This window comes from Prionailurus bengalensis, chromosome A2 (genome assembly GCF_016509475.1).
Source record: "Prionailurus bengalensis isolate Pbe53 chromosome A2, Fcat_Pben_1.1_paternal_pri, whole genome shotgun sequence".
Classification (NCBI taxonomy): Eukaryota; Metazoa; Chordata; class Mammalia; order Carnivora; family Felidae; genus Prionailurus; species Prionailurus bengalensis.
Window position 1 is genome coordinate 111,714,612 of NC_057348.1, and position 13,836 is coordinate 111,728,447.

The 13,836-nt window shown below is 40.9% G+C and overlaps 1 protein-coding gene across 1 annotated transcript in view; it reads right to left on the reverse strand.

Annotated features, from left to right (window-relative positions):
- POLR1F (RNA polymerase I subunit F) overlaps positions 1 to 5,569 on the reverse strand; it is a 30,319-nt gene extending 24,750 nt beyond the window's left edge. Inside the window, exon 1 of the mRNA XM_043589053.1 lies at positions 5,277 to 5,569. Coding sequence (XP_043444988.1) covers positions 5,277 to 5,530 — 254 coding nt within the window. The 5' untranslated portion in view covers positions 5,531 to 5,569. The remainder of the gene's footprint in view (positions 1 to 5,276) is intronic.
- Between the last annotated feature and the right edge of the window lie 8,267 nt (positions 5,570 to 13,836).

Consider the following 13,836-nt stretch of genomic DNA (forward strand, 5'->3'; position numbering starts at 1 on the left):
ATGCCTTTAGAATCTCTTATTGCCACCTAGGTTAAATAAGTTTTAAGTTTTTAATGATTTGTGTTTCTTCTTAAGAGTGTGCTTTAAAAAAATATTTTTAATCATTTATTCATTTTTGAGAGAAAGAGAGAGAGAGAGAGAGAGAGAGAGAGAGAGAGAATGAGAGGGGGAGGGGCAGAGAGAGAGGGAGACACAGAATCTGAAGCAGGCTCCAGGCTCTGAGCTGTGAACAGAGCCCAACACAGGGCTAGACCTCATGAACCGTGAGACCGTGACCTGAGCCAAAGTTGGACGCTTAACCAACTGAGCCACCCGGCACCCCTGTTTATTTATTTTTGAGAGAGAGACAAAGCATGGGCAAGGGAGGGGTAGAGAGAGAGGGAGACATGGAATCCAAAGCACGCTCCAGGCTCTTAGCTGTCAGCACAGAGCCTGACGCAGGGCTTGAACTCAGGAACCTGATGGAGATCTTAACCTGAGCCAAAGTCAGACACTTAACCAACTGAGCCACCCAGGCGCACCATTCGGCATGTGCTTTAAAACTTTGATATTTTTAACAAATTTCCCAAAATTCAAATTCTAAATTAAGTCTTTTTAACTAATCAGGCTTATTTATTATGGTATGTTACACTACATGGGAAGCATTGTCAGCAACCTTTTAAGGTTCTACTGCATAAGTGAACGCCATGAAATCCCAAAATCCCAATAATCATTACTTGTAATTCTAAGTATTGAAGTATTGTCTATCCCAGAAGTAACCAAATTTCCTTATCAACTATAATGTTCATTACACTATAATGAACTCTCATCACATCTTTAACCATGCTCATTTTTGAGTCCTTTGTTATTTACAGTTACTGTTCTGATTTGTACTCCTACAAATGTGTTTCATCTTCAAGGACATTCACAGAGAGGACTCTCGACAAACACAGGTTTGTGATACCCTTAAGATAATAAAACTAAGCCAAATAAGAATTTCTGGGAACGGGAAAACCATACTCAAACTGAACAAGAATTAATAACATGACTAAAGGAATCAAGGAAGATTATTACAGTTTTTATGACTCGTTTGAAACATCACTGATTATCTAATGTTTGCTCTTCGGGATTTTAAAAAACATTTTATCTTTTCCCCCCTACCTGATCCCTCCTGAATTCACAAACTCTTGGTGAGTATTCTTACCCTCATGGCACTTAAGTTATTTGCATAAATTCAGTAAGAATTTCTTGTAACAGGTCACCATTAGAGAAATTGATTCTATTACCATGGCTTTGACTAGAATGTCACATTTGAGAAAGACATGCATAGACTCAGATATGACCAGAAAGCTAAGGAACTAGGGTTGACTTTATGGTGCCAAGGAAGCCCCCTAGAATAACTGGCCTGGCTGGTACCATGCTTACAAGGTTCCTGGAGCCTTACGAGGTTAAGTAAGGAAGGTCACTTCCTGGCAGGCTCAGGAACCTCAGGATATTTGGGGGACCCCGAAAAGCGAGGGAGTATTTCATTTCTTTAGTTATTACAAGCGAGTCTGATGGCAAGTATTTGGTTTGGCTCTTTGCCTTGAAAGGCTTTGAAAAGCTCGATCTGAAATTCCTTATGAAAAAAAAGTTCCAGCAAAGCAGATCTGAGAGAACATGTAAGGCCAGTTACTATTCTTGCTGTATTTACAAAAATATTTGGGCCAAATTTGTGAAAAATGGACTTGTTTTACAAACATATTAGTCTTATTTTGGCTATTGTTGATGGAAATGAGGGTGATTTTGGAGAGAAAAAACTATGTTTCAGTAACATACCTCTATGGGTGTAAGAGTCTAGTTGTAATTGTCCTTGCATGTTTCTTGTTTACCATACTAGCTGGATCCTGACTTCTAATGATTTCCTTGATTATTTGGATAATTTTCTGCCTGACTACTTACACACTATAGGCCTGACTGAAAGCCATGAGACAACTGTTTAACTGAACTGACCTGATTTACTTCATTATGAAATGTGTAATAAGAAGCGAAGACTACACATTAGAGTTCCAAAAAAAATGGCTCTATGAAGGATAGAGGGCTCAACGTAATACCAGGGGCTACCTGTAACTGGATGAAAGACAGTTTCACTCCTTGAATCCTGATCTATGCCCCTTTTCAGCAGGAAGTAGCTGGAGTCGTCCCTGTCACTCAAGAGTGAGGAATGATGAAAAGTCAGGTTGCTATGGAGACCAAACAGCTACTGTGTTGTTGCTAAATGAAGATTTGCCATGTCTACTCACTTTGAAACATCTGTCCTACTGCCCCAGCCTGGCACTGCTGATGTCCCTCTGTCCCTGTTGCCTCAGGAAGCATCTCCCTCTTGTGAGCCATAACTTAAGGTCAAATTCACAATCACTTTGAGGCTGGGTCTTTGGAGAGGATCTCTTCTGCTGATACCTTCACTTGATGACTCACCTCTTTACCAAGTCACTGGGGAACTACTAAATGTTTTCTTTTATAGGTATATTAACCTCATGTGGCCATTTATATTACTGCTGTGACATAGGTATGCAAGCCAACTAACTCTCAACATCTTGCTCTTGGGCCATCATGGAAGAATGTCACGTAAAGACTGCACGGGCCATAAACATGTTGCGGGTAAAGCATGCCAATGCTGACAATACTGACTCCATGTTGCACCCTCCATCCTGTTCACGTCCAGGCCATCACCTCCCTCAGGGCTACATGTCCCGGGCCCCCTGGAGGTTAGGTATGCCCTGACCAGAATATGGGAAGGCTTGTTGTGATCTTCCCTAAAGTTGTTTAGATAACTAGTAGAGGTAATGTACTTTCCTCCCCCATCATTTGGAGTACATGTGGTGCCACAGGGTCTGTTAAGTGTTAAACCCTGTGACCTCACCAAAGTGCCCTCTGCACATCCCTTCACACCCTATAAAATCTGTGGACTGAGGTCTAGACTTTGTGAAGAACAGCTGTGCAGCTACTTGGATCATCACCTGCCCAATCCCCCGGGTCAGTAAGTTACCCTGAATAAAACTGTGTAAACTGTATGGAGTCACCTGCTTCATTTTCTAATCTCAAAGTGCCTTCTCAGTTTAGGGGATACTTTATTGTGCATCCTCCACCTTCCAACACTCTCTTTTCCTTGTTTCTTACAAAAAGAGAAGCAAGTCCTCCTGATTCTATAGGATGGCCCCGAAATCTATAAATCTAACTATACATAAGTGGTTGACTGACATTACAATTGTTGGTATGTTCCATGTTCTGTCCCTACTTAGAAATACACAGTTAATGTGTGCTGCTTTATCAGCAATGAGTAAGCCAGAGTCTTAACCACAGCCCACAAGTAATGGTGGGGGTGGGGGAGGAGGGTGTAGAGTGCGCAGTCTTGACCTGCTCAGAGTGCAACCTGCTCCACATAGTCACACTGTATCGTTTGGTTACAAAAATTATGGTTCAACTGGTTCCTTGTATCTCTGGTATAAGGGCTCTGACGGGGAGACACTTCAGGTGGCTTCCCCCTAGCCTGTCAAGTGGAGGCACTGATTGGTTACAGTAAGTGGTAAAATACATCAAATAGTTGCCTCTTCCCAGATTTTATGACCAAATTTATATCCTTAAGTCTCTCAAACACATACTCTCTTATAATTTTTCTCTTGGACAACTGTAACAGTCTCTTAGTTGGTCTCCATGTCTACAGTCTCACCTTCCTTAAGCCATCAGCTAATGCTACCAAGTGTGGTTTCTTGAACTGTGTGTCTGATTATGTCCCAGAGATCACAGATTTGTACTACTCTCTCCGGACTGCACCAAGTTCGGAGTTGGAGGGCACACTGAAAGGATGAAGTGCTAAGTTTGCTTAAGCAAACAGAAAAAGGTTAAAAAACAAAAACCTAGTAGACAGGAGGAAAAAAGCAAAATGGTCATCCTGAGTTGTCCCCCAAGCTGTCTTTGCCCTCCTCTCTCCAACTGCACACAATGTCCTTCCCCTAAAATAAACCTTACTCCAATTATATAGTACTTATAAATCTCTGACCGAACCAGTCTATTTTATATCTACTATCCATTTGTTTATGCCACACCTTTTCCCTTGAATACTACCATCACAAAGAACCTTTCTCCTATTAAGTTGTTCTCCAAAAAGGTCCTAATATCAAATTCACTACTCTTTCAGTATAACTTACTTTGTTTCTGGCAAATTTTAACACTTCATTGGATTTACCTGGCTTACATTTGTATCTTTACTAGAGATTACAGTTTCTTCAAACAGGGATCTTGGTTTTTTGTTTTTGTTTTTTTTTAATCCCAAGTCCCTTAGGTACAAAATAGGCACAAAAGTGGGTGTAGGTGTTTGGAGTAAGCTGTACATTCTAGACCTGCTTGATTCCTTAACCTGTTCAAGGATCCCTTGAGAAAGTGAACACTTTGGGTACTTTGCCCAAGAAAACTGAAAGGAAATTTCCCAGAGGGGAGGAGGGAGGGTCATGAAATTCCTTAAGAGCAACAAGGAATCCCTAGGGATTCCACTCACCCTAGTTTTACAACCCTTGCTTTCGAGACAAAGTAGTCTTTAGTAGTATTAACGTACATATGCCCCCTCCCTCTGACCCTCCACTCTCAAAACTCCAAGAGTCTCCAAGTTTCTATTGAACGTATTAACTTAAATGCACCACAAAGTTTTTTTTCACTCCAATTAAGACTTAATAAACTGCTCTTAAAAACAAAACAGAAATATTGCTTCTCTCATCCGTGATCAGGCCCACGAGAAGAGAACCCAAGGAAAATACCAGGGCCAAAATAAAAACCAGAAACTTCGTCACGGTTTACCAACAAAAGACTGTACTAATATGTACAGTTTTCTACAGAATGAGAGACAGTATGTTGAAGTAATGCATTCGAAACTCCCACTGTCAAATGGGAAAACACAGAACTGGCTTACCGGGTCTCCAGACCCCTGATCTATTCTTACCCATACACGCCAGTTCTAAAACAAGCTTCCCCACCGGCTCCGCCCGCACAATTCACGTCACCTTCACGCTTCCCTTCTTGTCCATGAAACGGTAAGAACAGATCCCGACTAGGGACACACTGGAAATTTCGGCTAGTTGGAAACTCCATAACGTCTCGAGTATAAGCTCGAGGTGGCCGGCGCGTTCTCTCCCGTTCACCCCTTTTCTGCGACGCCATCAGCACGTCCACCAGCAACCCCCCCCTCCCCGCGCCTAAAAGAAAGGGGGGCAAGCTACGTTATGGCGTTATCCGCTCCGCGGAGGAAAAGACGGAGAGACTGATACCTCTCGGAGTAGCGCAGGAGTTCCGCATCGAGCTGTTCTCGGATACCGGTGCGTTTCCTGTTAAGGTAGCGCGGCGAAAGCGCGATGTGTCTTCGGTGCGGCCCCGCCACCAGGCAGGAGTAGCGGCTATTCACCAGCGCACACGCGGCAGCGTAGGTTGGCAGCTCTAGGCAGGGCAGGACGCCGGCCGGTCCCGCCACTGGTCCCTCAGAGGCCGCCTTCGGCGGCGGAGCCTCTGAACAACCCGCAGCCATGCGGCCTGTCAGGTTTCCCGCGGCGCGCGCCGCTGACGCAGGCAAAACCGCCTATCTCCGGACGCCGGGTTTCTCCGTCATCCGCCAGCTGGCACGCCCCTAGGAAATTTCTCTCCTTCAGATGCATTACGCACTTCTGACCAGCAGAGGGCAACCGCTCTTTCGACTGGGTAGCTAGGAGCCTGAGCGAATTGGAACGTGCTCCAAGGCAGGGCTGGCAAACCTACGTTTTCGCGAACGTCCTCGGTAGAGTTAGTATGTAGGTATAACAGGGATTCACGCTTTGATAATTTCCCGTAGTAACGTGGTTTGGTAAATTTTACAAGCGTGGACAGTACAGTAATAAATTTTAATATATTTAGGGAGTATATTTTCTGCAGGAAACTCAATCCTAAAAAGCAGCCCAGATGCCTCAAATACAATACATCTGAAAATAAAACCATCATCTCTCTCATCCCGCTTCTCTCTTCATTCTGTAATAACTAACTCAGGAAATCTTACCACCATTTTCCAAATGGCTCAGTCCAGCTGTCAACCTTGGAGCCTCTCTTGTACCCTCAAATATCAAATCAGCCCCAAGGCTTGTGGGGTCCAAAGTGGAAACATCAGTCTATTGGGATACTTCTCTCCGCTCTCGCTTCCAAAACTACAGAAGTGCCTGTGGATGGTCAAGAGGACACTCAGAGCACCTTCTCCGAAACGAAAATGTAACCATGACTTGTCCCCACGCATGCCCCATTTTCCTAAGGATAATACAGATTCCTTAATATGGCTCTTAAATTACTTACAAGACCATATTAGGATCTGCTGTCAGCCCAGGAGTTAGATTTATCACACTTCCCATTTTACATTATCCGCTAGTCACCACCCATATTCATTCACTTTTAGCTTGCTCCCTCTCTTTTTCTCGGTTTCTGCTACCTGGTGGGAATACAGTCGTTTCTCATATGGGAAAACTCTAGTTTAGATTCTGCATTCTGTTCCTCTGCAGTTTACTACCACCCTACCTCTCCCTGCCCCCCACATAAGGATTAGTTAGGTCCCCCATCTTTGTAAATTACTACCTTCAAGCACTTGTTTTTATGTTAATTTTATGTCAGTTGCCTGTTGGCCTTCCTTCAAAGACTCCAAGCTCACTAAGGCAGGAACCATGATAACTGTCTTCTTCACCACTGCAACTCCCCTATGACTCAAAATAGCCAAAGCGTAGGAAATAAATATGGGGTAGTTTTATAACCCTTTGCATGCTCGTAAGACATTTGCTTGTTTGATTTTGAAAATTGTTTTCTAGGGGCGCCTGGGTGGCTCAGTCCATTGAGCGTCCGACTTCGGCTCAGGCCATGATCTCGCGGCTCATGGGTTTGAGCCCCTCATCACGCTCTGTGCTGACAGCTCAGAGCCTGGAGCCTGCTTCTGGTTCTGCATCTCCCTCTCTCTCTGCCCCAACCCACTTGCATTCTGTCTCTGTCTCTCTCAAAAATAAATAAATATTTAAAAAAATTAAAAAAATTGTTTTCTACTTTTTAGTTTTTTTTTTTTTTAAGTCCTGTCTTGATTGTTGGTTGCTATCCACAATCTGCATGATTTGAAAGAGGGAGAAGGTGATCTAGCCTACACAAAAATGTTCACCATTATGGAGTTACTTTAGCAAATCCACCTGTTTCACCTACCATGCAGGGAGGAAGGAAACAAGTACAATGAGATTCCCCCCACCTATCTCCCATCTCACACAAATCCACAAACTTCGTTTGATCAAGGGCCTATAGATAGACTGTACCTTTGTCTTTTGGTCTAAAATTTGATCAAAGTGACATGGGAAGTCAGGCATTGGTGTTCCTTGTTTCATGAAAAGCCCTGTCAAGTCAAAGTCATCAAACATGTGCTAAGAAAAACCCTTTTCTATAAGGACAAGAGAGAAGATTAGATGTGACTTTGACTCTATGTCCACTGACCCCAAAGAAAAAGAGAAAAATGTCCCTGCAACTATCTTTTTTACCATTGACCTCTTCTCTAACACGCGCACACACTCTATATTATGTTAGTTTATATTCCTCAAAATCAGTGAATCCCTGGAGCAATATAAATGTGCAATAATTGGTAGTTTGCTGAAATAAATTACAGTGTAATTTGTGGCATACACTCTGATTTTTATAGAAAATATGCACATTAATATGATTAGAAAAGAATCTGGATGTATAAATTCTGTGTTAGTTATCTGGAGGGTGAGTTGCTTTTTAAAATTGTGTGAATTTTCACATATTATTGTAATGAGTGTGCATTGTTTTATATCTTTAAAAAGTAGAAAATCAAGAAAGGGTTCCCATTGTTGACGATTTTGGTTGTTACAAGATATACTCAATTTTTAAACAGTTTAATATAGTGCAACTCAAGGAGCCTTGGGTGATAAAGTTACACTGAGTCTGAGTCCTGGCTCTGCCGCTTACTAGGTGTGTGGCATTGGGCAAGTTCTTTTTCTTTTTTTTTTTTAATAAAAAATCTGAAATTGTTAGGGTAGACTTTACTGAAGAAATGGAATTAGTAAGTTTGAACTATGTGTAAAGGTTTACATAAGGTAGTTTCATATAAAGGGCAATTCAGATAAAAATGCCTTTGCATCAGTTGGCTTTTGCTGCATAACAAACCATCCTCAAATTGGGTGGCTTTAATAACAATCACTAATTCAGTTCAACATTCTGTGAGTACAAGTTTGGGCTGGGCTCAGCTGGACTCACTCAAGTGTCTGTAGTCAGCGGTGGGTGGTCCATGTGTCTCATCCTCCAACAGGCTAGAGTAGCCTTGTTTGCCTGGCAGCTGTGTTCTTTTTGGAGCAAGAGAGAGTGAAGGAGTGCACCAGAGAAAATATGGCCTCTTGCACAATGCAATCCAATGCATGAAATACTTATGATCTCAAGTACTTTGTCCTTTGCCTAAGAAAGGATCCAGGGCTACTTCTATCATATACCAGGTGTGCACGGGAAGTCCCTAAAAGTGCCCCTGCTTGTCATACAGTAATAACAGTCCTGACAAGAAGAGTTTCAACTCCATTATGCATTAATTTTATGAAATTATTAGCATGAATGATGATTTCATCAACATCACCATGATCATCATCACCACAGCTAAACTTTACGATAAAACTGCCGGGCACTGTGGTAAGTGCCTTAAACTAATCACCAACACAGGATCTTTATGCAGTTATTACCATTATTAACTATTTTTACAGATGAGGAGACTACAATTAGGGAAGATTTTAAAATGTTGGCCCCATGAAGGTTGCAGTCCTGTCTGTATTGTTATTTTTTTTTCCAACGTTTTTTAAATTTATTTTTGGGACAGAGAAAGACAGAGCATGAATGGGGGAGGGGCAGAGAGAGAGGGAGACACAGAATCGGAAACAGGCTCCAGGCTCTGAGCCATCAGCCCAGAGCCCGACGCGGGGCTCGGACTCACGGAAACGCGAGATCGTGACCTGGCTGAAGTCGGACGCTTAACCGACTGCGCCACCCAGGCGCCCCAGTGTCTGTATTGTTAAAAGCTGAAGGCCTACTGCCTAGCACATATTTCTTGAGTGAGCAAATGAATGAGTTTTCCAAGGATACACAGCTGCTAATCAAGGAAGCTAACCCAGGCATGACTCATTCCAGGCAAAGCTCATGCTTTGAATCCCTAAAAATCCTCACTTTTCCTATACACAGGGCCAAAGATGATAAAGGAAGAAATCTTAAGAGTCAAGAAAATGGTGGCTGATTTTAGTTAGCCTCTGCCGAAAAACAAATGGTAGGTAAAGTGGGAATCAGATCAAACTGGTAAATAATACCTTTTTAACAGGCTTGGCAAGATGTCAAAGAAGCACCACTTTGGGCCAAAGTGTGAGTGCTAGCCGTCTTGCAGACAGTAATTCAGACAATGTGGCACAGCGGGTAGGAAGGGTAGGAACCGGGTGCAAGAGTCTGCTGGTTTGGGTCTCAGTCCTGCCTCATTCACCCTGGACAGCATGTCTACTCTTTTTAAACTTCAACTTCCCAGTCTGCAGTGTAGGAGTATGATAGGGAGAAGCTGCAAGGAGTAAATGAGATAATGACAGTGTGATACTGAACATGGTGACTGGCCTATAGTAAGTGCTTAATAATATAGGCATGTTGGAGTCCATGAGTGACACTTCAGGTATAATATGCCTGGTACAGCCTGATTAAGGCTGTAAAGCTGACTTTGTGAACAGGAGCTATGACTTCTTTGGATGAAGAGTGAGGCAGAGCCCTGGATCTAAGAGGAAAGTTCATGTAACAGTATGAATAAACTGGAGAATAACTTGGTCCCATCTCCATGAATGAATTTTGTTTGTTTTGCTTTGGTGTTACTAGCATGATTAGTTTCAGCTCCTCATCAATGTACTTACCCCTTTAAACAATTTATATACATAAACCTTTGATTCAGCTTAAAACAGAGTTCAAGATAATATCCTCTTAAAATATTTAACTGATAAAATTCACTGTAGATACGAACTATGTTTACTGAGATACCAATTTGCAATTTCCTTTGTCAGTAGGAAGAATAAAATAGCTTCAGTACAAACACACTGTTTGAAATAAAAATGTGTTTTGGGAAATAAGTTTTTAGTAGTTAAATAAATTGAAAACTATAGTACTTTGGGGGGAAATGCATGTTTAAAATTTGCCTAATGGGTTTTGGAAATGAAACAAACCTAAGTATGAACCTATACTAATAGATCAATTAGCTGTTGGTTGATGTCCAATTAGCTATTCTTGTAATTCACAAAATGTGTCAGCAGATGGCATATGTGAGCTTTAAATTTGTAAGGTTTCGCGTTAGCCTAAAGTACTGCAGGAATGGCAAGAATCAAGGCAAATATTTATTGGTGGCTTGTTTTTAACCTACAATCCTTAAAAAAGGAACTGGCATAAATTTTTAACTCTGAAAGCTCTTCCTATTTGCTTATTAGATTGCTTAACTGACGGATTGTGCACTGTGCTTAACAATGAGGGAAAAAAAGAAGACATTGTATTTTTTTGAATTTGCTAGACTTTATATTTTGCAAACTATAGCTATTGCTGAAAATACATAAAAATGAAGTAATTCAGATGTGTCTGTAAGTTAAGACACAACTGCTTTAATAACGTTTTGTTTTATTGGTAGTGAAACCATACCCCAGAGGATTAATGAGGTTGAAACTAGCAGTTTAAAGCTTGTTTTTCAGACAACTAATTTCCCCTAACAAGCTATTGTGTTTTTTCAGACCCTACTAACAAATTCATTAGCTGTCTCTGCAGAAACCTGGACCCAAGGTCAACTGATATGGCTCCTTACCTTGATATAAGGAGTCCAAGTCCCCATCCAGTTGATAGTGGCTCTCGGCTCTTGGAGAATGCCCATAGTCCTTTCTCCTTGTCCTAAAACAATCTCCTGACATCAGGGGCTGAATCCTGCCTCCTTGCTGTCAAGTCTCCACCCCAAAGTGAACATGGGATATATGTTACATATATGTCTGCTCAGTGCACATACCCCATCTTTCTTCATGAATAAGTTTTCCTGCCCTTTTCATCAATATGTAATCTCAATCCCCATGATTATAAAAACCTCGCTCTTTTCCCCTTCAGGGGGGTGGATTTAAGACTTGTCCTCTGGTCTCCTGGTTTGGCTGCCTCTTGAATAAACCCTTTCCTTGCTACACACCTGATGTCTCAGTGATTGGCATTGCTGTGCATCCATCAGGAAGATGGATTTGGGTTTGGTTCCAATGGCCCAGCCTGTCATCAGCGTCACCTGATATATGGTTGGAAATACAAATTCTTAGGCCTCACCTTAGGCTTACTGCATTAGAGCTCTGGGGATGTAACTCAGTAATCTGTTTACCAGGCCCTACAGGTGATTGTAATACCTGCTGAAGTTTAAGAACCAGTGCCTTGAACAAAATTTGAATTATGGGAGAGACTCTGGACTGATCATTTTTATTCAGATATAATTGACATAAATGCAGTAATAATTAACAATGTAGTTGATTATTTCTTGCATGTGATTTAGTGTTCACACACAGTAAAGTTTGCAAAATAAGGAACATAAAATAGTACACAATTTGCATAGACTCAGAGACATAGAATGCTGTTGCTTAATTGTCACACATTTCCTATACTGAATGAAAATTTGTTTATGTTCCCTACTAGACTGTACTAAAAGGGATAAATTATGGTAAATTGTGTGTTGGAACTTACCTAAACTAACAAAATTAAGTCAAAATATGATTATTTCCAAGGAGTAGAGAACAATCTTCAGGAAGGAAGGAAAATAATTACCTATAAAGGGAATTTGTATTAACACGTGTGCATGTTCCGTGCTCTCTCAGGCATAGTTAATTCCCTGCAATTTTGTTACTGCAATAAGAGTCGCAACTATTTAATTTAACAACAAACAGGATTGCCTGGGTGGTTCAGTCGGTTAAGCAGCCCACTTTGGCTCAGGTCATGATCTCGTGGTTCACGAGTTTGAGCCCAGCATGGAGCTATGTGCTGACAGTGCAGAGCCTGGAGCCTGCTTCAGATCTTGTGTTTCTGTCTCTCTCTGCCCTCCCCTGCTCCCACTCTGTCTCCCTCTCTCTTTCTCTCTCTCAAAATTAAATTAATTAATTCGTTACAAATATACACAGGCCACGTTTTCATTTGTAAATAAGAGAAGTTATGCAAAAATTGTTTATCACTGTGATAATTTTATTATAAATACTGTTTTGCCTCAATTACCTTCCTACCTGAAAATGTTTTTATTAATTTTTGCGTTAATTCAGAATTTCTCAACGAACACATAAACTTCTGGTTCCCATGAAGAGGCAGTGTTTATTCAACTTCTGCAGTCTAAACGCAACCTGTCTTCTTGTCCATAAGGCATAAACACAATTTTTACAGTTTTAATAAATGGATTATTTGTAAATCACATTAGATTCTCACTCTCTAACAATGGAATTATTTGTGTCTTTCTCACTTGTGTGGTAACCACATACAATAATGTTCAAACATCCTCCCTGATCTTTATGCTTGGGTTTTACCTCTTGGCTGTAGTTGAGATTCTCTGATTATTACCTAAGAATATGTATTATATTTGTGTATTATAATTCAATAGATAGATCTAGATATATACATATATAATTTAAAATATGGACTTTGATAAAAATCATACTAATTTTCAGCTCTACTTACCTGAGGTTGCAAGTATCTATCTAGGTATCAATTATTAACAGGAAGGCAACTACATACCATTTGGATGAAAGATTCTAGTTAAAAAGGATTGGTTTAAACAGTAAAATGAGGATTATACTTTCTAGCTCCATCCATGTTGTTGCAAATAACAAGACTTCGTTCTTTTTTATGGCTGAATAATATCCCACTATATATATATATATATATATATATGGTGTATGTGTGTGTGTATATATATTTCATATCTTCTTTATCCAATCATCTATTTTTTACAGATATTTATTTTTAGATTTTTTAAAGATATTTATTTATTCTTGAGAGAGAGATCACAAGCAGGGCAGGGGCAGAGAGAGAGAGGGAGACACAGTATGTGAAGCAGGCTCTAGGCTCTGAGCTGTCAGCATAGAGCCCGATGCAGGGCTCAAACCCACAAGAGGTGAAATCATGACCTGAGCCAAAGTCGGACGCTTAACTGACCTAGCCACCTAGGCGCCCCTATCCATTCATCTACTGATGCATACTTGGGTTGCTTCCATCATTCGGCTATTGTAAATAATACTTCTATAAACATGGGATTCATGTATCCCTTTGAATTAGTGTTTTTGTATTTTTGGGGTAAATACCCAATAGCACAATTAAATTAACTCCAAGATTCACACTGAAAGGGGCATTTCTGGCTGAGAAGGACCAGTGACTAATGAAAGCAACCCCTTGTGTCTCACTTGCCCTTGATTCCTGCTGTCATGCACCATATCAGCACTAGAGTCACACCTACAGTGTTAGTTCCTTGAATGAAACCTCTTCCAATCTTCTTTGGCACAAGGGAATAGGTTAAGCTAGAGATTTAAAAGAAGAAAAAGATACTGCAAGAAAAGAACATATCTGATATATGACGGCAAAATTTTGTTCAGGACAAAATTAATTTTCTCTGGAGCTTACTGACTTAATCCCCCAATGAAACCCAGGAAAGGAATAATCTTGCCTCAGTTTCTCACTTCTAGCTCCCTGCCTGTCTCCAATGATCTCATACATTTTCCAACCTTTGTATATTCAAGGTATGGAGAGCTCACGTTTTCTGTTTACTTATCAGGGATCCTTCTTCTG